Genomic DNA, 25145 nt, shown 5'->3' on the forward strand with positions numbered 1-25145 from the left:
TGTTTTCCATATTTTATTAAACCAATTTTTTATGGTACCCATTACTTATACAATTATAATTTAAACATCAAAATCATTAGTTTTTCTATGTTACATTGTTTTGGGGGTAGTCAGGCCTGTGAAACTTTCATAAATGGGAATTTTATTTCCCCTAGCTGGGGCCCAATCCTCAACCAGCTTATGACAGACACTGTTGAACCCCAGGACAGTAGCCCTTCTCCTGCTATAAAACCAATCTGTTCCAATAACAGAAGACTATATGCTCCAAAGGGTGTTCCCACGTAAGGAGAGGAATTTGGATTACTTTAGGCCATTTCTTCAGTAATGCCATTCTGCACGTAAGTGATTTAGAAAGAGGCATTTAAAGTCTTCTAGTAAAAGACAAGTAGGTGAGGTCCACTGAGGGGCTTCTGGGAAGAAGGACCTCCTTAGGAACAGAGAAATACACAATCTCTTCTCTTCGGGCCTTTGGACATAGTCGTGCAAGTGGGTGATGTCTGGACATGTTGCCTCCATCTTGCTACACCATAAATGGTTAATCCTAAGGATAAAAACTCACAGCAGAAGATGGATGGGCAGAAAAACACGGAGAGAGTCTGGGTGCTTGATAGTACCACTGAGCCACCAAACTCTGACCATCACAGAACCACCTCACCCAGGCTTCTTATGAAAGATATTTTCCTTACTGGTTAAGACCTGTTTAAATTAAGTTTTCTGCTCCTCGCCATTGACTGCACATCGATACACACTGTTCTTTATCAAAACAAAACACAAAACTCTGAAGAATGTACAAATTCCAGTGAGTTCTCGATGACTATAAAGGTCTCGTTCTTCTTGTCCAGACTGGAGGCAGGAATTCTGCAAACGATACAAATAGTTGTAGCTTTACCAGAACCACCCCAGTCGTTTCACACGTTCCCAGTCACTGGACAGTCTGAAAGAGAATGTGCCTATTTTGTTTTTAGCACTGTTTAGTCACATCGAGAAATGGGATGGGAGAGCCCCAATGTGCTTCAAGTATTTCAAGGTGTTCACTCCATAACATTTCTCTATGGCTCCCTAAAAATACTGTTTTTTTTTTTTTTTTTTAAAGATTTTATTTATTTATTCGACAGAGAGAGAGCACAAGTAGACGGAGAGGCAGGCAGAGAGAGAGAGAGAGAGAGAGGGAAGCAGGCTCCCCGCTGAGCAGAGAGCCCGATGAGGGCCTCGATCCCAGGACCCTGAGATCATGACCTGAGCCGAAGGCAGCGGCTTAACCCACTGAGCCACCCAGGCGCCCTAAAAATACTGTTTGAAGGTGTGTTCTGTCTTGGCAACAAGAGAAGCAGCCCCTAGGTAGGAAGAGGGCTTCTTTTCTGCCTATGCCCCATACCTGGGTGGACCCACAGTTCAGTGTCCTACACAGGGACTTACCACATTTTTGGAGACAATTCCTAGAATTCTGGAAAAAGGTTTCATCTCAGCATCAGGCTTCTTTTTTTTTTTCCTGAAAGATTTTATTTATTTATTTGAAGGAGGGGGGGGAGAGAGAGAGAGAGCAAGAGCGGGGGTGGGGAGACTCAAAGGGAGAAGCAGACTCCCCGCTGAGCAGGGAGCCCGATGTGGGGCTGGATCCCAGGACTCCGGATCAGGACCTGATTCTGAAGGCAGCCTCCTAACTGACTGAGCCACCCAGGCACCCTGAGCATCAGGATTCTGAAATAATGAAACAACTACAAAGTCAGACAATAAAATGGATTTATTTAAAAAGACTACAAAATTTGACATTGAGAGAGATGATAAAAAAAAGAAGACACACAGGATTTAAATCGATAAATACAAAAGCAATTGGCCGTAAACAATGTAAAAATACATTTCCCAGTCCCCAAACAGAACATAATTTAAGTACAACAATTATAAAATTTTTTATACTGTATGTGCATTTCCCTTATAATTTTTAAAAACCACTCTAAACAGTTTATTTGTATAAAATATAACAAATTAAGTCTAATATGGCTGTTAATAAAAAATTATGTTAAACTTCGGTTTATTCAGTGTGCCCTGTTTTGGACATAGAAGGGGTTTTGGTCCCAAGTTCTCCTTGAAAACTTTTTAATTTTCCACATGGTCTTTTTCCTCTCATTCCTTCTATAATAGAAGAGGGAGGCTATCAGTCACGGGTCCCATAACAACCACTATGAAGAAAAGTTCTAGAGTGACCAAAAATACTAGTGAATATATGATCTTTCTGAAAAAGGAAGGATTAAGTGGCAGCTATGAGGCCCACTCGTGCCCCAATCGAACAAATGGAAACAAAGCCTCAGAGCAAGCAGAGCTGAAGCTCAATGTCAACGTGCTCCATGTGTGAGGCCGGCGGGGACATGTCCATCAACCTCAACTAAGTCCATGCGTGGGGGGGGCAGAGGTAGCCCAGACTACTTGCTGTGAAACCCAGCTGGGTCTAGACGGTATTTCAAATGACAGTGGTACAGTTAGATGGGAAATTCCAGAACGTGCTGACCAGAAGAGGGTTGTTTTTGCACTGCTCTTCATTCTTGGAGCCCAGACCAAGGCTATTTCTCCTCTCTTGGATGGCATGCCCAGTAACGACAGCATCAGTGATCGGTTTCATTGCCTCCCAGGGAGGCAGCGGTGACTACACCATCAGTACCAGCTGGCACCCAAGCTCTGGTAAAGGGCTAAGGTCCTGAGTCAGTGAAGACAGAGTAGAGGCTGTGTCTGGCCATAATGATGAATTCTGATCACCACATTCACCACCTTGACAACACACAAATGAGAAATTTAAAAAGGGCAGGGTCACTAAATTGTCTCACTGGAAACATGATTCTACTCCTTCCAATAGAAAACCCAGGCCGGCTAGCCCAGGAGACCGCCACCGAAGTCCTGAAGGACACCAGATGCTGGGCTCATTGCCTGAACTCTAGCATCCGGAGTCAAAAATCCAAGAGGAGGACAAGACAGGTTTATTCTGCAAACCACTTAGTCAGAAAGGTCTGATCTTGAGTGCCTTGTCTGGTGGTCTCTAAGACAGCCTGCCAGCAAGAGACAATTGTCCCAAATGATCAGAACCAGTTATGAAGTGTCTCTTGAGAATGGGTTGACTACTCCCTTACACCATCATCAGTATTCACTGGGGTGGGATTTGCTAGATCCTCACTTCCTTAAGAAGGGCTCCCCCAAAGAGAGGTTAGAGAAATGCCCAACGTGGGAACAAAAACCCGAAAGATCCTGCTACATATACTATGCAATTAAAAGGGCCCCAAATTGTGGACCACCTAAAGACCACCGCCATCAAGCAAGAGTTGGAGCTAGAGGCTCACCTCTGTCAGATGATGAAGCAGCATATGGACCATGGGGATAAAGAGACAGAACAAGGTGAATCTCAAATAGAAGAAAAATCAAAGGCTGGGGTCTTAAAAAGAGGGAAGCCTTCAAGGAAAACACTTAATGGGACCTACAGAGCTGTATTAACTTCAGTAGAAATAACTATATGCCAGTAAGGGAAGGGACCAATTTCGAACTCATAGTATAAACTTATCTCTTTAGACAGTGGTAAGTGGTTGAAGACTGTTTTTATAATTACTTTCACTGTATGGTGCAAAAAGTGTATCTTCTTTATCTTTGGTCCTTAGCCATGAGAGTTTCTTCCATTTCTTCTACGTGTTTTATAATGTTTGTTGGTTCTTTTTGGGGGGGGGGGGGGGTTGGTTTTTTTTGGTTTTTTTTTTTTTTTTTGCTTATCACCAACCACCAAAGTGCAGTATAAACGTGGGGTTTCTGATGTTGTTGCTTTTATATATACGAAATACCAACACCTCCTATACAGTTTCTATTAGGCTATAAAAGGTCTCAGAAAGAGTTAATAATAATTATCCTAAAATGTTAAACAATATCATTTTAAGGCTGACATACAGTAAAGCCCGGGTATTACATTTTTAAGGGGAAAAAAAACCCCTAGTCCAATATTTTAAATAGTGATCTCTTAAATATACATTAAATTTTATCTGATCATCAAAAAAACAAAAAAAACAAAAAACCAAACCTAAAAAACTCCTGGCTAAACAAATTAATTTAAAAATAAAACAATTTCTAAATTGATAAACTTAATTATGCTGGCTGTACAGTCTTAATTTGAAAGCTAGGCCTAGTTAACAATGACAGAATAAATCAGAATCAGTTGAACTATGAGATTTAAAGAAACTGTCCTCACCTCCAAAACAAAAAAGCAGAACCATTTCATGTGACAGAAGTTTTAACTGTTATTTAAAAAAAATTTTTTTTTAAACCCAAACAAACTGACCTAATTTGCGGTGACTGACACATAGGCAAAAGTTAATAAAACTGCCTTCCTGTCCTTCCCCTTGCTCTCCGAAAGAAGTGGTTTAACAATTACACAAATTCTACATGAGCTTCGGCCAGGGCTCAGGCGACACGCAGTCAATACCTTATTTAACACCCGGTCCCCAGAGTCCTTAAGCATTAAGGGGTTCTGTGAGGGCCCCTGCGCTCCTGGCAGCCTCTGGTTTCCTCATCTGGGACTCCTGTCGTCTCTCGAAGAACATAATGACAAAGTCAGACAGGAACATAATACTTGCTAGAAATCCAAACACCTGAGGTGAAGAAAGAGCAAGGATTTATGTGACAGATTTTGGAATATAATCTCCCATTTCCTACTTGGCCCTGAGAGTGTTTTATACAAGCGAGACAATTCACCAATTTTATCCACATTCTTTACTTTTTAAGATTTGAGAGAGAGAGCGTGCGCAGAGAGAGAGAGAGAGACCAAGAACGTGCGTGCACAGCGAAGAGAGCACTTGAGTGAGTGAGCACAAGGCGGGGGCAGGGAGGGAGAGAGAGCACTAGTACGGGGAGGGTCAGAGGGAGAAGGAGAAGCAGACTCCCTGCTAAGCAGGAAGCCTCACAGAGGACTCGATTCCAGGACCCCCGGATCATGACCTGAGCCAAAGGCAGATGTCTAACCAACTGAGCCACCCAGGCATCCCTATCTTATACACATTATTCTTAATCCTAGTAATAAAGGACTTTTTAAGGGCATCAAAAAGATGTTATAAAAAGAAATTCTAGAATAATGGCTATCAGTTGAAGTTTCGCAAAATAGAGATGTCCTGTCTTACGTGTGCATGTGTATGTGTGGGGTGTCAACCTGTGATACTAAGTTTAACAGAGGAAAAACAAAATCCTATAAAATGATACAAAACACAAGATTATTAGCCATGGTTAGCCTGACCCCAGAGGAGGGAACGGAACTATGTGAGTAGGGAGCTGAGCATAGGTGAAAATGGCAAGAAGTAATCACTATCCAATGACTGATCAACAGAAACTCTATTTTCAAGATACGTCTAGGTTACATTACCTAAAAACCATTTTCCAGTTAACTGTCACACTGTAATGACACAGCAACATGACACCATGACCTACTCCAACTTCCTTAAATAACTTCCTCATTGTACTCTTCTAACATGATCAAACATTCTGAGAGTTCTGTCAAGAAGGGATCTACACTAGCAAAACTCTTAAAGAAATGGGGCAAAGAACTATTCTGTAAAAAGGAAAAATGGATGCAGGTGATGGCTAAAGTCCCTTCCACCTCTAACACCCCATCTCTCCATGATTTTTATTATATTATTGTTTTTTGTTTTTATTCCTATTCCAGTTAGTTAACATACAGTGTAATATTAGTTTCAGGTGTACAACACAGTGACTCAGCACTTCCGTATGCCACGCTGTGCTCATCTCAAGTCACTCCTTCATCCCCATCACCCATTCACCCATCCCCTCACCCACCTCCCCTCTGGTAACCAGCACTTTGCTCTCGATTTTTTTTTAAAGATTTTATTTGACACAGAGAGCAGAGGGGGGAAGAGCAAGCACAAGTAGGGGGAGCAGTAGCAGAGGGAGAAGCAGGATCCCAGCTGAGCTGGGAGCCTGATGTGGAACTTGATCCCAGGACCCTGGGATCAGGACCTGAGCCGAAGGCAGACGCTTAACCGACTGAGCCACCCAGGAGCCCCTGTTCTAGATTTTTAACATTTTGCTGTCATCTGCTCCAGTTTCTTGACCCTTCACTCCCAACCCCTCTCCTAAAGAATATGCATTCTGACTCATGCCACTGTAAAGCAAACTCAACTCCAAATTCACTAATTCACCCAAACAGCCCCAGCACATCTGTCCAACCTACAATTAATTACCAATCCTCCATCTCCAAACCCAAGTCACTTCTCCCCTCTGGAGTCTTCATTTTGGCTTGATGGTATCTTGGTATCTATCCCCTTATTTGCCTGACAAACATATCACATGCTTTAAGGACAGACCAGATATCACCGTGTCTGTGAAGCCATCCCTGATCACCTTGAGAGCTTTGGGCCATGCAGGACATCCAGACAAATGATCGTCCAGATCTTTTGCTCACATACTTCAATTTCTTTTTTTTAAATGGCTTCCCTCACTCATTTTAGTCTGCAATTTTTTTCATAATTTAAACAGTTGCAAAAGGTAATTTCCAGCATATTATACGGAGTTTTTAAACTACCATTAACTCTTAAATATATCCAATGAAATCGAAATACTGTGATAATCTAACACATCACCTAATTGTAACACACAAATAAGCTGTTTTAATAGCTCAGAATTTCATGCCATGCTCTCTTTCCCCCTTCAACTCAATTTTCCTCAACTCTGTTTCATTTCTTCCAAGGATTTTATTTTTTGAAGACTTATTTATTTTAGGGATGCCTGGGTGGCTCAAGTTGGTTAAGCCGCTGCCTTCAGCTCAGGTCATTATCCCAGGGTCCTGGGATCGAGTCCCACCTTGGGCTCCTTGCTCAGCAGGGAGTCTGCTTCTCCCTCTGCCTGCTTGTGCTCACTCTCTCTCTCTCTGACAAAAAAAAAAAAAGATTTTTAAATTTTATTTATTTTAGAGAGAGAGGGAGAGAGAGAGGGAGCAAGCTGGGGAAGGAGCAGAGGGAGAGAATCTCAAGCAGACTCCCCACTGAGCTCGGAGCCCAAGGCAAGGGCTCAATTTTACAACCTTGAGCCAAAACCAAGAGTCAACTACTCATCTGACTGAGCCAACCAGGGGCACCCCCTCCAAGGATTTTTCTAGTAATACATATCCACACTGCAAAACATTTTACTGATCACTCTTACCATACTCCTCCACAATAAAAATATGTATATAAACTGAAATTAACCATAACGGTCTATTAAAACTGATTTTCTCTTCATGTACCCATTGGTTCATGTGCCCATGCAGAAATACTACTTGTGGCTGGAATGAGTCAAAGTTCAGCATTAATTTAATTTGTTTTGTTTTACACTTGCTTTACATGTGTACTTTGTAAACAGCACTCCTGTGAACAGGTAGATAGAACCATGCAAGGCTCTGAACTCCTACGGAGTTGTTCTGTAATTAAAAATAGTTTTAATGATCTATTTAGCTGCCAAGTCAATTAATTATAACTTCACTTTTGCCATGAGACGAGGATTAACTGGAACCCAGCTGACTTATAAGAGGATTTGTTCCACAGCTATCAGTTACTCACGTTCATAAGACCAGCACCAATTCGGGTGCATGAGCCCTGATTTGTCATTCTCAAATCCAAAAACCCACAAAAGTGAAGTTTTCGTAATTTACTGGGCTCAAAAGTGGCATGAGGTAAAACTACTTAGAGTCTTCATCCTTTTTACTGTGAATATTCATGCTTCAGAAATATTAATATGTTGGATTACAGGGTGCTGCCCCAGGTCCTCTGAAGGTCTGAAGGTGTCATATAATATGTGCAGGATTACCTTTTGAAAAACCAGAATATACTGAACTCTTAAAAAAAAAAAAAAAAAAAAATTGCCCCTCCCCCAAGGCTTCCAGATAAAGACATTTATTTATCTATCTTTTATTATAAAGACTCAACCTTTGGATCATTTCTCTCATGTGTTCTCTACACCTTGAACAGGGCATGGCATGTAGGTGTATTTTTTCTGGACTGCAAAGTAGAAAAATATAGGATAACGAAGTCAATTCTACCACTTCCATTAGCAGTGACATGTTCATAAGTGGAGTAAATGGGTTTTTATTCTAGATTCTAAAGACGAGTTCTAGATTGCTAGGGCTATCGTATTTATTTGCACTTAGGTCCTCTATTCAAAATTACGCTAAAAAATAAGTTACAAGACAAACTACTCTCCCATATTGTATCACTTGGCAAGAACTTTCCAAGTTCCATATTTCTAAGGAAACAAAACTAAGCAAGGATTCGAAATATGAGATACTCACGGTTGCAGCGATCTCAGCTTTGGTCCTATCATGTGTGGAAATGAAAATGATGGATGCCAACAAAAACACAAATCCTGTTCCCGCAGTAAGATAAAAATCCTGTAACGTGCATAAAGAACACAGTTAGGTTGACAGAAACAAATACTTTTGTTTTTTATTTTTAAAAAACTTCAGCAACACAGTATTTTCTGTGTCTATTTTCATATAGCCCAAACCTACATACTTCAGCTTCTAACTTTTCCATCAGTCTGGCATTCACTAACACCCCCCACCAACCCCGGCCATAAAGGAACACTATCCACACTTTGGACATGGTGTATTCAAAGTACATCACAAGATAATCTTTTGTTTATTTTTATTTTTTTTTAAGATTTTATTTGTTTATTTGACACAGAGAGAGAGATCACAAGTAGGCAGAGAGGCAGGCAGAGAAAGAGAGGGGGAAGCAGGCTCCCTGCTGAGCAGAGAGCCCGATGCGGGACTCGATCCCAGGACCCCGAGATCATGACCTGAGCCAAAGGCAGAGGTTTAATCCACTGAGCCACCCAGGTGCCCCACAAGATAATCTTTTAATAAGAGCAGTTCCACCAAAAGGTCATGTGTGTGTGTGTGTGTGTGTGTGTGTGTGTGTGTGTTTTTCTCAAGGACATACTGATATTATCAAAGCCAAAGGTTTATTAAATCCATCTTACTTCCAACAAAAAAACCCAAAAGGCAGAAACAAAAAATTTTTCTTCCCTTTCAAAGTCCAGATGGTCCCTGACTTAAAATGGTTCCACTTAGGATTTTTAACTTTAAATGATGTAATTACACGTTAAGGAGAAACTGTGCTCCAAACTGTGAATCTTGATGCTGTCTCAAGCTAGCATGGTATGGGATGATCCCCCATCGTGATGCTACACGGCGGCGGTGGCTCCTGGCCACCCACCAGTCACAAGGGTAAACAACAGGTACGCTGACAACTCTTCCGTACCCACACGGTTGGCCATGCTGTTGGTCATTTTTGGTATAGTACCCAATTACATGAGTCCATACTTTAATATCAAACAGCCTTTGTGGTCAATGATTTTGCCCAACTGGATACTAATGTAAGTGTTCTGAGCACACTGAGGGTAGGTTAGGCTAAGCTATGATGTTCAGGGGGCTAAGTGCATTAAATGCACTTTGACTCATTTTTCAACTTACGACAGGTTTATTGGGATATAACCCCACTGTAAGTTGGGAAAATCTGTATTCTATGTTAGGAAGGCCTCTCTGAGGGTACTTTAGTGTCTGCAAAGCACTCTAGAAAAGAGAATCAGAAGAACCACCTGTCATTAACTACATAAAATTATGCCAAGAGTATGTTTTCTAGACACTTAAGCTTTCTGCAGTAACATATTGCTTTCAATTGTTCCAAGTGAGTGACCCAAAATGAGCTTGTAAGTTGAGTTCATCTACTCTATCAAAGCTTCCTTATCTCCTCATAATGCAGCTCATGACATGAAATTCTCCCTGGGTTTCCAAGGGTTTTCTCAGGTATAATCTTATAAGGCTCCTCTCAGATGCCAACTGAAACCAGTGCTTGACATGCACACTTGACTCAGGAGAAACTGGTAAAATGATGGCCATTCCAAAGGGTTTTAAGTCTGATACTTTCGGAGTTTTCTGAGGTGCAGTCTCCTAAATCTAATATCAATAAGGCATCCAATACAGAATTCCTATATGTCAACTGTGCATTTAAGATTAAAAAAAAAAATTGAGATTTTCTCTTTGCTTCTAAAAGAGGTGGTTTTTCTGCACTACTCTGTTTTTCCTATTTCTTTGAATATTATTTCAAATCTGTGACATACAAATAAAACTAAATTTACTGATATCTGGAGAATATCTGGAGATATTCAAGGAGGCATTAAACAAGACAACCATTCTGAGGCAGAAGAACATGGTGTTAGGGCGCCTAGATGGCTCAGTGGGTTAAAGCCTCTGCCTTCGGCTCAGGTCATAATCCCAGGGTCCTGGGATTGAGCCCCATGATCCCGCTGAGAGGGCCCTGGCTCTCTGCTCAGTGGGGAGCCTGCGTCCACCTCTCTCTCTCTCTGCCTGCCTCTCTGCCTACTCGTGATCTCTGCCTGTCAAATAAATAAATAAAACTCTTAAAAAAAAAAAAAAGAAGAACGTGGTGTTGAAGAAACATGGATTCTAGAATCAGACTATCTGAGTTCAAATCCCAGTTATGCTACTTCTTGGCTCTATGCCTTTGAATTCATAATTTAACATCTGTGTGCCTTAGTTTCTTCATCTGCAAAGTGGGAGTAATAACAGTTCTTCTTCAGAGGTGATTCTAAAGATTAGAGTTAATCAGTAGAAAAGGCGCCAGGCACACAATAAATGTCCTGTTCGTGTTGGGTGTTGTTACTCTTAACAGAACCTGAGCCTCAACAGCATGGAATAGAAAAGATCCCACCCTTCAGATCTCCCCTTATCTTCCCCCACCCCCCCAGACACTACCACCACCACCACATTCTCAAAACATTTTCTATAAAACAGAAAACTTCTCTGATATTAGAAAGTATTTAGGTACATTAACAGAGCGAGAGTAAAAGTGATTTTTAAACGTTTTAAACAAACATGAAATCCTTATAATGTTAGGTGAAAAGTACAACATATAGGGCTATGTCTCTTAATCACCTATGAACAGACAAAAAAAGACCCAAAAGAGATATAGTAAAATATTTACAAAAGCTGTTTTAGAATGAAATAACTGATTTATTTTCCCCTCTAACATTTTAATATCAGTACTTACTCTAAAATGACTTTTTAAAAAATAACTTTCAAATGCTCCTTTAATAAATGCTTCACATTGTTTAGTTAGACCATTAAACTGGAAAATATTTTAATCTTGTTTCTTATCAAAAAGATCAAAAATGTTGTATCAATGTACCCAAGGGTATACAGAAAAAAGTACATCTTTTAGGTTTATATTAATATATGACCCAATGCTTACTTCCCATTAGTTTAAAAAATTAACAGAATCTTACTGGTTTGTATTGCTATGTTATCCCTTGTTCTTAACAGTTAAAAATTCACCCTCATTTGTATCTTTTCCCTCAGAGAGATGAATGGCAACTCTGACACGTACAATTCTTCACAAACCACTATTATTAGCTCCAGTGCTACTGAGGAAGGAAACGTCTCCATTCTTAAGTACAGTAAACATGTGAATCATCTCATGTGTCATCTCACAAATCCATACTCTACTCAAATAAAAATATGCGCCAGCAGATGGCCTTCAGAAAGTTATGCAACACTGATCCTGTGAAAATAAAATTCTTGTGTGCACTTTCATTAAAAGGGAAATTTCTGAACAATGAATTCAACAAGTGCCTTAATTCACTTACTGGTAACTTCTTTCGTAACAACAACAACAAAAAATCAAAACAAAATAGGTAGCATCATGTGGTGATTTCTCTGAAAAGCTCCAGAAATACATCACATTAGCTCTCTCGCGTCTCGCATAATGCCTGGTGTAGAGCAGGAACACAATGGACGACTATAGAACCCATGAGGGATGCTCCGAAATATGAGAAATTGGAAGTGACAAAAATCCTAATCTTTAAGAAATACCTAGTGTGAATGAGACTAAACCACCAATCACTGTAAACTCCTGACCTCATCTGTCCCTCCCTTTCTGATTTTACTTTCCCCCTCTTCCACCCCCTTCTTGGCAGGAAAAATGGAGTTGCTCAGGGGCAGAGCTGGCACCATGGGGAGCGTCTTCTCATGCTACTGAGTTTTAAAAGCAACACTTGTCTGAGTAACAAAACTACACAAGATTCCAAAAGAGCCATGTTCTTCATCAAGGGGTTCTACTTTCTTCACGCTTACCGACTGCTTGACTTTGGGAGTATCGACTTGGTCATAAACAGGAGTGCAGTACACAACGAGGATGAGGAGACTCAGAAGAAAGGCACTGCAGCTTACGAATTCAAAGAAGTAAAGTCCTCCACACAGTGTGCACTGTGACACGACTTCCTCGCAGATAAAGGCCAGCAGGGACAGCAACTACAAAAGAAGCAAAGCGGTTTACTCAAGTGTTCTCCACAGAAACCGGTATTCAGAAAACTCATTTGTTCACTCAACTCTGTGAAGTGGAGACTGTAGCAAACGAGATTACTGGCTGGACCTGATCCCCACACAACTTCACAGTACAGCTGCCTTGAAGGGAATCCAGGGACTCAAATAATTAACTACCAAGTGCTAAAAGCTAGACTTGGGGGAAATATAGGGTGTTGCTGTAAAAGCACACAGGAGGGACCCTCCACTTGCGGGTCAGAAAGGCTTCCTGAAGGAAAGCAGAGACTTGATGGGACAGGAGGGTCAGTTTTGGGGTGGAGGGGGGAGGCGGGCGGGGCACCGCGGTGAAGGACAGGGAAGGAAGCTCCAGGCAGAGAAGGAGCAGAGGCAAACCTGGTGGCTAGAGGTCTGGCACCCTCCCACCCCAAGGCACGTACAGATCCCACCACCTCCACTGAATGGACAGAACGAGTTCAGTCAACATGGTTCAGGTACCCAGCATGAAGGAAGGGGATGGCAGCACAAAAACGCTGAGATGAGGGCACCTGGGTGGCCCAATGGGTTAAGCCTCTGCCTCCGGCTCAGGTCATGATCCCAGGGTCCCGGGATCAATCCCCGCATCCGCATTGGGCTCTCTGCTCAGCAGGGAGCCTGTTTCCTCCTCTCTCTGCCTACCTCTCTGCCTACTTGTGATCTCTCTGTCAAATAAATAAATAAAATCTTAAAAAAAAGAAAACCCAAAAATCGATGAGACGAGACTAGAGGCATAAGCAGAAGCTAGATCTAAATGTCCTCGATTTCTAGTTTTTAAAAGTCTGGATTCTAGGAGTTTAAAAGTAAAGGTGACACGTTCAGGCTTATGCGTTCAGTGGTTCTCACTGGCTACGGCATGGAGAAGGGGCTGGGGAAGGGCCAATCTTGGGGCAGATGTCCAATAGGGAAGCTGATGGAAGAAACCAGGGGAAGACAGTGAGCTGGGTAGTGATAATGGAGAACAGCTCCTGCAATCACTGGGAGAGGCAAGAGGTGGCAGAAGCCCTTATCAGGATGGGTACAAATAAGGGAGGAAAAAAGATAGCAGACTTGAACACTTTAACTTAAAGCAAAAAGGCATTTTATTCACCAATATTTTGAAACAGGGCTTTTCTCAGACTTTGAGCCTACTGACTGGAATTCCACATCATGTTTTCTGCATTAACCACTTTCATCATCTATTATTACCACTTGCAGACTAATGCTTAGTTGAAGTGGAGCAAGACCTGGACACTTGAGAAGCAGAGTGCAGAATCCTTCTAGATCTGGACTAATTCTACTAGCCCTTTACGGTTATCTCACTCTTACTTAATTCCACAGAAAATACTTTAGTAATTTATTTTTCGGACTTTCCAAAGCATTCAATTTAGTTTTCACAAAAACAATTCCTTTTCCCACTTAATTTCAGTCTGTGTAATATTTAATTAAATGTTTGACCATAAAAAGTATAATTGGTAGTGGGAATAACCCAAGTCAACTAATGGCAGAGGCAAGAGTGCTCAAGACATGCGTGGGTCAGAAAGCCATGCACTGAATGGACAATGGTACTGAATGGACAATGGTAAAGTCCAGCAAATCTGGCAACTCAATTAAGTGCAAGTGGGATTTAATAGCACTCCCACGGTTGTATATAAGGTATTAATATACTGAGGACTTACTGCAGAAAAAAAGAGTCAGGGTTTTTTTTTGCCCCCCTCCTTTTTTTTAGAGGCAAGCATGCTGGGAAGAGAATATATTCTGTTTTAAAGGGGACATGTGTGAGGGGTTTGTGAAAGAGTTAAGGGAGGTGTCTAGGAGGCAAAAGAATATAAGGTCTGTGGCTCAGGGGAGCGGTCTAGGGTGGAGATGAAGACATGGGCATCAGCCAGTGAGATCACCCAGAATGAGGAAAGCCAACTTTATCCAGAACTCTGAGCTAACCCAAGATTCAAGGGATGTGCAGAGGGGGTAACACCAGCAAAGGACAATTAGGAGCAGAAGTCCAAAGAGGTAGCAGACCAAGGAGAAAGTATTTTTACAAAGAGAAAGTAAGCACGGGTAATGAATGGTACTTAAAAGTCAGGTAAGGGGGCGCCTGGGTGGCTCAGTGGGTTAAAGCCTCTGCTTTCAGTTCAGGTCATGATCCCAGGGTCCTGGGATAGAGCCCCACATCAGGCTCTCTGCTCTGCAGGGAGCCTGCTTTCCCCTCTCTTTCTGCCTGCCTCTCTGCCTACTTGTGATCTCTGTCTGTCAAATAAATAAATAAAATCTTAAAAAAAAAAAAAAGTCAGGTAAGAACAACACTGAAACACTGACATCAGAGAGCTACAAGAAGGCTGCTGGTGGCAACAGCAAGCCCATTGCAGTGTAGTCAACCAGGGAGGCTGAGATTATAGGACGCATGGTGGAAAGTGAGAGGAAGACAAAGCAGTGGGATAGAGCCAGAAGAGTCAAGAGGGATAGCGTAACAAGAGTGGCCAGATAGGGGAGTAGTGGACAAGGTCAAAGGGAAGGGAATTTCAATACAGGAGAGAATTTAAATACTTGGGCAGAAACCAATAAGGTGGGTGGCTCTAAAGACAAGGAAGAAAAGAGGCTCTCTATAGATAGGATTCAGGGCCCAGATTTGGGATTTAACTCTTCTCTAGAAATAGGAAGGAAGAGAAAGAAGAGAGGTTCACTTGGGCAGTTTGTGTGGTTTTGTGAAAGCCAAGGGAGTTTCCTTCAAGCATTAAGACCATCAAAATGACTGGTAACCTAAATCAAAGCATATTGGGAAATGCCATTTTGCCCCTCAGACCAGTAGAAGCAACCAGATATATGAATGGCAACAAGAGTGCTACCAAAATCAGCAGATATGTTGCATATTATAAAAATGTTACCCTACAAATTATTTTCATTTTTAAAGATTTTATTTATTTATTTATTTAGAGCATTGAGAAAGAAAGCATGAGTGGGGGAGGGGCAGTAGAAGAGAGAGAGAGAGAGAGAGAACCTCAAGTAGACGCCCCACTGAGTGTGGAATCTGATTCGGGGCTCAATCCCACGACCCTGAGATCATGACCTGAGCCGAAACCAAGACACAGAACACTTAACCAACTGGGCCACCCAGGCTACAAAATATTTCCATCAAACAGCAGTCAATGGTACACCACTCTGGAAAACAACTGAGTGGTTTCTTAAAAACTAAACACCCAGTCGCTGTATGACCCAGCAACTGCATTCCCACATTCTGCATGTGACCAGGAAAAATGAAAATTTATGTCTGTGCAAAAACTGATACATGAAAGTTCATTACAGTTTTATTAATAATGGCTCTGGAAACTGGACACCATGCACATGTCTTTCTTTGGTTAAGCAAACCATGATATATCCTACCATGGACTACTACTTAGCAATAAAAAGGAACAAACTTCACACATGCAACAACTTAGATGAATCTCCAAACTATGCAGTGAAAAAAATCCAAAACTCAAAAGTTACATACTACAGGATTCCATTTATTTATGTTTTTAAAGAATTGTTTATTTATTTTAGAGGGGCTGGGGGAAAGAGAGAGAGAATCCCAAGCATTCTCTATGTTTGGGGTGAAGCCCAACTCGGGGCTCAATCTCACAACCCTGAGATCATGACCTGAGCTGAAACCAAGAGTCAGTGGCTTAACTGACTGCTCCACTGAGCACCCAACCCCCGCCCCCCACCGCCCGATTCCATTTATACAGCATTCTTGAAGTAACAAACTACAAAGCTGGAGAACTAATTAGCGGTGGCCGGGGGAGAGGGGAAAGGTGTGGCCGTAACGGGGTAGAGGGAATCCTGTGGTGACTGGACAGTTCTGGAACAGTTCTGGTAGTGACTCTAGGAAGCTACACAGGTCACACACACATACACATGCACACAAAGTGCAGAGGGCCTCCCTGTATGTTTTGTTTTACAAGTTCCTGTGAATCTATAAATATTTCAAAATAAAAAGTTCAAAAACAATGGTCAAACCTAAATTGGTATGAAGGTCTCTAAGGGATTTTCTCCCCCCCCCAACTGGCAATACCTAATTTCCTATATATACACAACTGAAAAGAATCTATACAGGGATGAAAAGAGAGCCTATTATTATGATTTCCTACAAGTTAGTAAGACATAAAATAGTCCAGCATATCCCAAATACCCATCTTCAGACAGATGTTAGGTTAGGTAAGGTGTTCCCAATTATTACACCATAGGATAAAAAGTGACACACCAAGACAAATCTCAGAAAGTTATTGTGTAAAGGTACTTCCTTAGTCTCCTGTAATTATAATTACAGGGTGAGTTTTTACATGACTCCAGTAAAATAAAATACTAAATGTCTAATATTCCATGTGTTTTATTCTTGCTTCTGTGTTAAATCTTACCCAACTTTTAGGAGTTTCTCTATGACAAATTTGCAAAATAGACCTCAGGTATATAAAAGTCAATTAATTGTGAGAAGATACCAGCCTAAAACTCTAACTGGGGTCTGAGACGAGTTGCTCAAGAGCCATTCATATCACAATAATTAGGTTATCAGGAATGCTCATCTGTGTAAGCCATATGACAATAAAATCTTTTCTGCAGAGATAGAGACTGCTTGTCTATTCTCAGTAAGAAAGGGGCAGGACCCAGCTCAGCTAGCAGCAGTTGGTGCCTTCCTTACCACTCCTGTTCCAAACTTATTAACAGGAGTTAAGCCTCAGAGCAGTATTAAGAGGCAGATTCTGCCTGGACATCCTGAGAGATTAAAGGGGTACAATATCAAGTTTGGACATTTACTGGCTCCTATTCTCAGTTAAAGGCCAAGAAATCAGCACTACAAATTACATTCAGTATGAAGTTTTCTCCTGATTCCCCATCTGTCTGATATTCCAAACCTTCCTATATAATCTCCCACAGTACTCTACAGTATCTTTATGTTATATACCTGAAACTAATACATGTCAATTCTACCTCAATTACAAAAAATTTTTTGAAGTACATTTTAAGTATTATTATCCAACACCGTAGAATGTATAGGCACATTAATGATAGAGCAACAAGATCAGTGTATAAGAAACAATAAAAAAACAATACACCTCCTAATTGACCATCCATTATATGCAGATTCAGAAAATCTCAGGAAAATGCTTGGATTCTCATGGACTAATAGTAGCTAGACAAGGATAAATGGAAGAGCCAGACTCAAGCAGGGCCAAGAGACACATGGGATCTGGATAGGCAGAGAACATTTCAGGTGGAGGATGAAAAAGAAGAGATTCATGAAGGCAAGAATTTGCATGGTAAGCCCCAGAGGGATAATGAGGCGACTGACCTGAGTGGGGAGCGATGACGGAAAATGTTTAAGAAGCTGGGTGTGGCTATGTGATGATCAGGCCAGGGAGCAAGGGCTTTCAAAGCAACAGGGATTACCGGCCTGGTTTAGCCGGTTGGAAGACAGGAGGAACAGAGGACTGGGTGGGGCCTGAAGGACTATCACAGTTCAGGAGTAGGAGGGGAAAGAGCAGCTCACACCTGACAAGCAAGAAACAGGGGTCTAACACTTTATAAGAAAACTCCTCAATAAACAAGTGAACATACTCCATATCCCTGATTTAAACAATGACGGGGTGAGGTGGTAGTGAAGCATCGCTGATTTTAATCGTATTTCCTAATTTATATATATTTCTTGGTAAACAAACACTTTTTATATTAAAAAATAAAAAAAATGTAAGTGTGAAAGTTAAGGGAAGGAATAATTTCAAGAAATGGGTAGTCACCAGCATTAAATATCAAAGTGGTTAAGGATAAGAGAGGTAAGGTCACTCGGTAAGGAAATCATGATGAATGTTAAAAGTAAGTTGAAAGGCTCAATTATTATTTTCTGGTACATAATTTTACTCTCAGTAACATGAAGACGTCACATGAAATACTGCTTACTGACTATTAAGAACCTAACAACATTATAGTCAATGTGACTGCTTCTGTTGACATAAAATCTTACCCAAACAGAACTATGGGAACTGTCAAGCCTTTGGAGCTGGGAGGTCCTTGGAGGGCAGTCTCCCACCCTTTTGTCTACAGGTGATGGAGTGAATCTCTGACAGCGAGGTTCCATGGGGGCCAGGCACAACCCAAAACCCAGGTCTCCTGACTCCCACTCTGTGCTGGTCCCCCCACCCCATCCCCCGCGCCACTGAAACGCTGTTTATTACGCTCACTTTACAACTAGGTATGTTTGTCTGGGTTTTTCCTTAAAACTGGATTTTGGAAGTTACAATCAGATTAATGTGCATTTCCCCTTTTGCTGTTAAATTTTACATTAAAACCAATGTGCTAGGGTCAACACATTTGGGAAATCTTCGTGACTAAAACGCGGCTTACTCACAGTTCTGGTGATTTAAACATTCAGATAGTGACTACCCTGTGTTTCTCTTCATTTCAGTTTCACTACCCCTTCTGAAACGTCAGTCTTCCTTAAAATTAACAGTCGTTATAGTAAACATGAAGTCTCCATCATTTAAGAGTCTACTATTAAAACATTTCTTACAAAAAGAACTTTCAAATGTTTGCCATTCATCATAAGGCCTCACTATAAAATTATATTAATTTGTGAATTAATGAACTTATGACCAAAACCTGCAGTCCTATGTAAAGTCCAAGTAAACAAATCTGTCAGCCTGAAGTTAGGTTAGGACTCTCTTGCCTTGGGCAAATATTTACTCTCACAAAGGTTCAAAGATATAATTTGCTGACCTTATGGATCTTCCTCAAGGTTAAAAATAGAGCACTACCATTTAGTACAGATCAATTTTCACACTGAAATAATGAAGAGAGCACGAATAGAAGAGAAATTACTTCTCAGTGACTTGTTTCTTGGCACTTACACGGTAACATTATTTTACAATTCGGTAAATTTAAATCACTGGTGATTGCCTGTCTGAACAGTCATTATAACCACAGTACGTTGCAGCCATCAGGACATTCAACTGGTACCATAAACACAAGGTCAGCTTGTAGCAGAGGGAATATTACACATATTCAAATCATTCCACGAGCTTACTAGCAAGGAACTAGGTTGCCCAATGTCAATTTTCCCCTGAAAATAAAAACTCCCTCAAAAATAACAATAAAAAGTTGACAATATGTGTGTGTATGTGTGCATAATGACCAACCTAAGGACAAAATAAACTGAAAAAGAAAGAAACTGCATAAACGAGGACTGCAAGGACTCCTGGCATTGCATTTCCAGCTGAGTATTTCTTCTTCAGCTCCGGAAGGGCAGATGGTAGTTACGGGATGCTTAAGTTTTGGACAAGCCTTTGACAAAATTAAGGTTTTTTCTGAATGGTAGCAGACACAGCTATAGAATTCCAAGAGTACGAACCTCAAGAGCTAGTTATGCTCCTTATCTCTAACCTCTCCTGTTTGTAGGCTCCACTCTCGACCTGTTTGGTGTTCAGCTCTGTACCAGCACACCCCACAGCGCCTCAGAGATTTGTAAAAACCTTAAATGGTGAAAAGAACCTCGGAAATCCAACTCCATCTCTTTGGACTCTAAGAATTTCCTAAGCCCAGAGAGTCTGATTTTTAAGTTTTAGAGTAAGGTTCCTTTCCCTTTTGGAGTTTTGAGGCTCTAATAAGATTTATGGGTCTAGAATAACATACCCAGACATGGAAATGCACCACATTTTGGGTAAAATGTCACAGGGCTTGCACATCCCTAGTTTAAGTACCTCTTCTGACTATGGGTTTCTTCATTATAGGTGTTTCCTTACTGGAGCTCTGCAAATCTACTTAATTAAAAAGAAAACAAGTTATTTAAAGTAAAACAATCTAAAGGCAGAATGTGACTTAAGGCAAAGAAGACTGTGCCTATTGCCCCAGGCTGCACGACAGCTTTAATTTATTTCATTATAACTTCCTTGGGACTTCCTGGGTAACTCCATAATATACGCTCTTGTAAAGAGATAGAGGCCATCACTCAAAGCAGAAACGAAAAGACAACAATCAAAATCAAAAGCAATAATGAAATATTTTTAAAAATCTATATTAAAGAAAGTATTCTTTTTTTTTTTTTAAGATTTATTTATTTATTTGACAGACAGAGATCTCAAGTAGGCAGAGCAGCAGGCAGAGAGAGAGGGGGAAGCAGGCTCCCCGCTGAGCAGAGAGCCTGATGTGGGGCTCAATCCCAGGACCCTGAGATCATGACCTGAGCCGAAGGCAGAGGCTTTAACCCACTGAGCCACCCAGGCGCCCCAAGAAAGTATTCTTATAACATTAAAAATCCCCCATAAGTAAATAAATGCATATCTATTTAACTGTACTTCGCTTTACTGCATTTCACAGGTGATTACATTCTTCAAATCGAAGGTCTGTGGCAACACTGAGCCAAGCAAGTCTACTGATACCATTTTTCCAACAGCATTTGCTCACTTCATGTCTCTGTGTCACATTTCAGTAATTCTTGCAATATTTCAAACATATGCATTATTATATTTGCTATGGTGATGTGATCAGTGATTACAATTCACTGAAAGCTCAGAAAATGGTTGGAATTTTTTTGTGTGTGTGTGTGATAAAATATTTTAAATTAAGGAGAGCCTGGGTGGCTTGGTTTGTTGACCATCTGACTTTTGATTTCAACTCAGGTCATAATCTTGGGGTCCTGGGATTAAGCTCCTTGCTGGGCTCTGAGCTCAGCGCAGAGTCTGCTTGTCCCTCTCCCTCCTCTCCTTCCCCTGTTTGTGTTCTCTCTCTCAAATAAATAAATAAAAACTTTTTAAAAAAATTTAAAAATATATTTTAAATTAAGGCATTTATATATTTTTTAGACATAATGCTATTTTTGAACAGTTAACAAACCGTAGTATAGTGCAAACATAACTTTTATATGCACTGGAAAACCAAAACATTCACTAGACTGGCTTTACTGTGATACTCGCTTTACTGTGGTGGTCTGGAACCCAACATGAAGGGACTCCGAGATAAGCCTGTAAATGGATTTCAAGAAGAGACATTAGTTTTTATTCTTTCTCTCCTTCTCCTTATGATGGAGAACAAGCAGGAACAACCCTTGCAAGGCAAATTCATCTCCTCCTTTTCTCCCATTCAAGTAAAAAGTCTATCACCAAAATTTCTGGTTGTAGGTCTAGTCTAGGGATATGGAACTACATATTAAACTGTAAATAAGGTAATGAGAAATTTTACTTCAGCTGTGCCATTTCTAATTAGAAAGGAAAAACACAACTGAAAATGAGATTTAACAGGCAGGACACCAATACTGATAATATCTGTAGGGCAGCAAGTATACTTCAGATATAGATACTAACCTTTTCTGTTCTAAAAAGTTCTTCTATTGGTGTAGATACATTTCAGCTCCACTAGACGAACATCACTGATATCTAAAAGTCCTGTGAAGGCGCACCTGGATGGCTCAGTTGTTTAAGCAGCTACCTCCGGCTCAGGTCATGATCCCAGGGTCCTGGGATCAAGCCCCAAATCCGGCTCCAGCCCCGCATCGGGCTTCCTGCTTGGCGGGAAGCCTACTTCTCCCTCTCCCTCTGCTTGCTGCTCTGCCCACGTGTGTTCTCTCTCCAACTCTCTAATAAATAAATAAAATCTTAAAAAAAAAAAAAAGTCCTGTTAGAACTGACAAAGGAACAGAAAGAAGTATCTCTGGGTATAAGGAGCACATGATACAAAGGAACAATGGCAGAAGGGAGCCCTGGATGCCTGTTAATCACTGAAAGGCTACCAGAGAGGAACTCCCTAAAAACAGGCTAGAGAGAAAGCCAGACGCTCTCAGTTCCCTAGGTCACACTTTCACCTGCTTCCAAGTGATTTCCAAACTATTCCCAGATGTGATCATTTGACAACCAGAAAGTAGTGCCTGTTTTCTGAGAGCATTTTTTTTAAATTTAATAAAAGTAGGTCATCTGAGTTCTAAGAATGTAAGTTCTGGTTATTGGAGTTCTAAGAATTTAAGCTCTTCCCAAGGAAACCAACTGGCTATTTTTACTTGAGATGACTAAAGGCAAAACAAAACAAAACAAAACCCCAAAAAACAAAAAACAAAAAACACCAAGCAAAATCAACTTAGGAACATTCTAGGCAGTCTGACTTTTCCTCTGGCAGAAAATATTCATCGTTGCTTAAAACAGAACATAGTGTGTAAGTATGTGTGTAACTGGAGTTAAAATCCAAAGATGTCTGATATTTTCACTATGAGGTTTAAGGTACCTTTACTGCCTAAAGTGAACTAAAACTCAATGAAATTCAGAGAGGGGTAAACCATGCCCTCCTTTTGCCACCTGCACGCAAATACAAACTGTCCTTTTCACTGTGTACTTCGTATACACATTATTGCTCATTCAGAAGTAATTCTTTTTCTAGTCAATATAAAACACTTAGGAAACAATTCACTGGAAACACCCATCTCAATGCCGTGCGTGGCAACGGAAGGCTTCGACCAACAAATTAAACTGCCCCCCCCCCCCCACGGGCTCGTACCAGGAAAACCACAAGAACAAGGAAAGATAAAAGGCACTTGGAAGTCTAAATACAGGCACTTTGGTCGATAATGCAGCCTAAGAACTGGGAGAGGAGACGGAGGTCGTAACAGAGGATGGAGTGAAAGAAGTCTAAGCGGTTGACTAGGCTTTCCGACGCATTTCCTGGACCCGCGCAACACGCTCGGGGGCCCAGGTCGTCACCGGAGACCCAGTGGGGGTGCGAGTGGGGTGTAAAGGCTGCCCCACGGCGGGAGGTAACGCCCCCCTTTCCAGCCGAGAGAGAAGGAACTGGGGGTGTGGAAACCGCCGCTTCCTGAACAAGCAGGTCGAGAAGCAGCAGCTCGGCAGCCTCCCACGCCCGCAGACCGGCGGCTCCGGAGCCAGACCCCTTACCCCCAAGTCCGACTCGCCCACCCCGGCCGCGGACTTACCAGCTGCAAGGCTTTGAGCGCGAGCCGACGCAACGGAAGCCGGCCCAGGGAGAAGTAGGCGGCGAGGCCGCTCCGGGCGCCCCTGGCCGGGCCCGGGTCCTCCTCCGTGGTGGGGCTGTACACCGCTCCATTCTCCATCGCCCGGGAACGCGGTGGCCGCAGAGGTGGCGCCGCGGACTTGACCGACTCCAGAAGGACCACCAGCAGGGCCGTCACTTCCTGGGTCTCCGCCCACGCTTCCGCCCCGCCCCGCCTCCGCTCTAGCCCCACCCCATCCCCTGCGTCTGCGCCTTAGTCACTCGTCGAATGTACTGAAGTTCTTGGGGGGAAACCTTCGCGCAAAGAGAACAGCATGTCCTAAGGACCGAGTTAGGAAGGAGAGAAGGGGAAGTTGGAGTTGTAGGCAGAGGCCACATCATGTAGGGGCCTTGTAGAGCAAGGAAAGAAATTTGGTTTCGTTTTGAGTGCAGGGCGTTGTCTGAAAGGACTTTCAGGATTGCTCCCTCCTGCATCTCTCTGAATTCCTTTCAGGCTTGTCAAAACCATTTAGTTTACTTGTCTCTTACTTGTGCACCAACTTCCGCAGTCATATATGTTAATTTTGTCTCAACTTAAGAAATTCATATTTTTATATTTTAGCAACTGAAGGTGATTGGGTTCCATGTCAGGCACACATATCCTCTCCTCAACAGTGTAATGTAGGTACTATCATTACTTTCATTTTACAGATGAACAAACTGAGGCCAAGAGGGGGAATATATCCAAGGGCAGGCGGTTAGGGGTAGCTGGAATGCAGACCTACATAGTCTTGACTCAACCTTGTTGCTAACATGAACTCAGCAAACCTCAGCCTCTAACCCATCTCGCAGTCAGAGCCTCAGAATCCATGCAAGAGGGGAGGGGCCACTGCTGCCACCTACTTCCATATTTAATCTAGTCTCCTCCCTGGTCCCAAATCTCCCTTTCTTCCTCTAGTAACAGAACAAAAGCCCCCATTCACAGGAATAGAGACAAGTAGATACTACTCTGCGGGGGCTGTCTATACAGCCAGGCCAAATCAACCCTCTGTCTTTGATTAAATGCCTTATAAATGTCCTGCCAAGCAGCCACCCATCGTGTTCAATGAAATGAGACCACCGTGTTTTCGCCAGGGCTACAAGGACTCACAGCCCTGTTATTCTTCAAGTTGCCATCATCCCAAATCAGACATTACCGAAGTCTGAAATTTACTTTGAAATTCATCCAAAAAGAAAAAAAAATCAGACAGGTGGAAGAGCAGAGAGCACGATAAAAGAATAAGCCTGTGACAAAGTAACCACATTAACATGTTAACAGGGTAGTATATGGGTGACTACTGGGGTGGTTTCTTAATTCAACTCTTCTGTGTTTGAACATTTTCAAGATAAATTATTGAGGGGAAGTTATATTTAAAAATTTTGATCGAGGAGAGAAGATGGACAGGTTCTCCCAGCCCTCTCAGTTTACTTAAGGTGCACTTGGACAGTGCTCTAGGGGGTCTCTACTTCTTGAATTTAGAAAAGGATAAGAATTTAGCTCATGATTCACAAACTTTGGGATGCGTAAGAATCCCAAACTGGGATTTTTAGCTGGGAAGTTAACTAAAAACAAAGATTCTTGGAGATCTGCCCCCAACGTTTCTGAATTTGGGTGGGTCTTGGGAATATACTTTTGTAACAAGCTCTCCAGAGGATACTGGTGAGAAATCTAAGCATATGAAGGAACACTATTTTATGATATGATAAGAATGAAAGCCATTACGCAGAGGACAGCAGATGTACCATAACTTCTTTTGTCCTGATTGATTTAGGGGTGCCCAAATCAGTTAGATTA

At 41.7% G+C, this 25145-nt stretch overlaps 1 protein-coding gene across 1 annotated transcript; it reads right to left on the reverse strand.

Annotated features, from left to right (window-relative positions):
• Window positions 1-1723: 1723 nt before the first annotated feature.
• On the reverse strand, window positions 1724-23531 carry CMTM6 (CKLF like MARVEL transmembrane domain containing 6). Its single transcript, XM_047739097.1, has 4 exons — window positions 23295-23531; window positions 12158-12334; window positions 8294-8392; window positions 1724-4613 (listed from the first exon to the last, which is right to left on the reverse strand). The coding sequence occupies exons 1-4, from the start codon at window positions 23430-23432 to the stop codon at window positions 4476-4478; spliced, it is 552 nt and encodes a 183-aa protein (XP_047595053.1). The 5' UTR covers window positions 23433-23531; the 3' UTR covers window positions 1724-4475.
• Between the last annotated feature and the right edge of the window lie 1614 nt (window positions 23532-25145).

The sequence above is a fragment of the Lutra lutra genome, chromosome 1 (genome assembly GCF_902655055.1).
Source record: "Lutra lutra chromosome 1, mLutLut1.2, whole genome shotgun sequence".
Classification (NCBI taxonomy): Eukaryota; Metazoa; Chordata; class Mammalia; order Carnivora; family Mustelidae; genus Lutra; species Lutra lutra.

What these genes read in the sequence shown, in the direction of transcription:
- CMTM6 (XM_047739097.1), bottom strand. Translation starts at nt 23,432, where the DNA reads ATGGAGAATGGAGCGGTGTACAGCCCCACCACGGAGGAGGACCCGGGC. An exon ending in CGCTCAAAGCCTTGCAGCTG is followed by an intron (nt 12,335 to 23,294) that starts GTAAGTCCGCGG and finishes CTTCTTTTGTAG; the next exon opens with TTGCTGTCCCTGCTGGCCTT. An exon ending in AAGCTGAGATCGCTGCAACC is followed by an intron (nt 4,614 to 8,293) that starts GTGAGTATCTCA and finishes TCTTCACCTCAG; the next exon opens with GTGTTTGGATTTCTAGCAAG.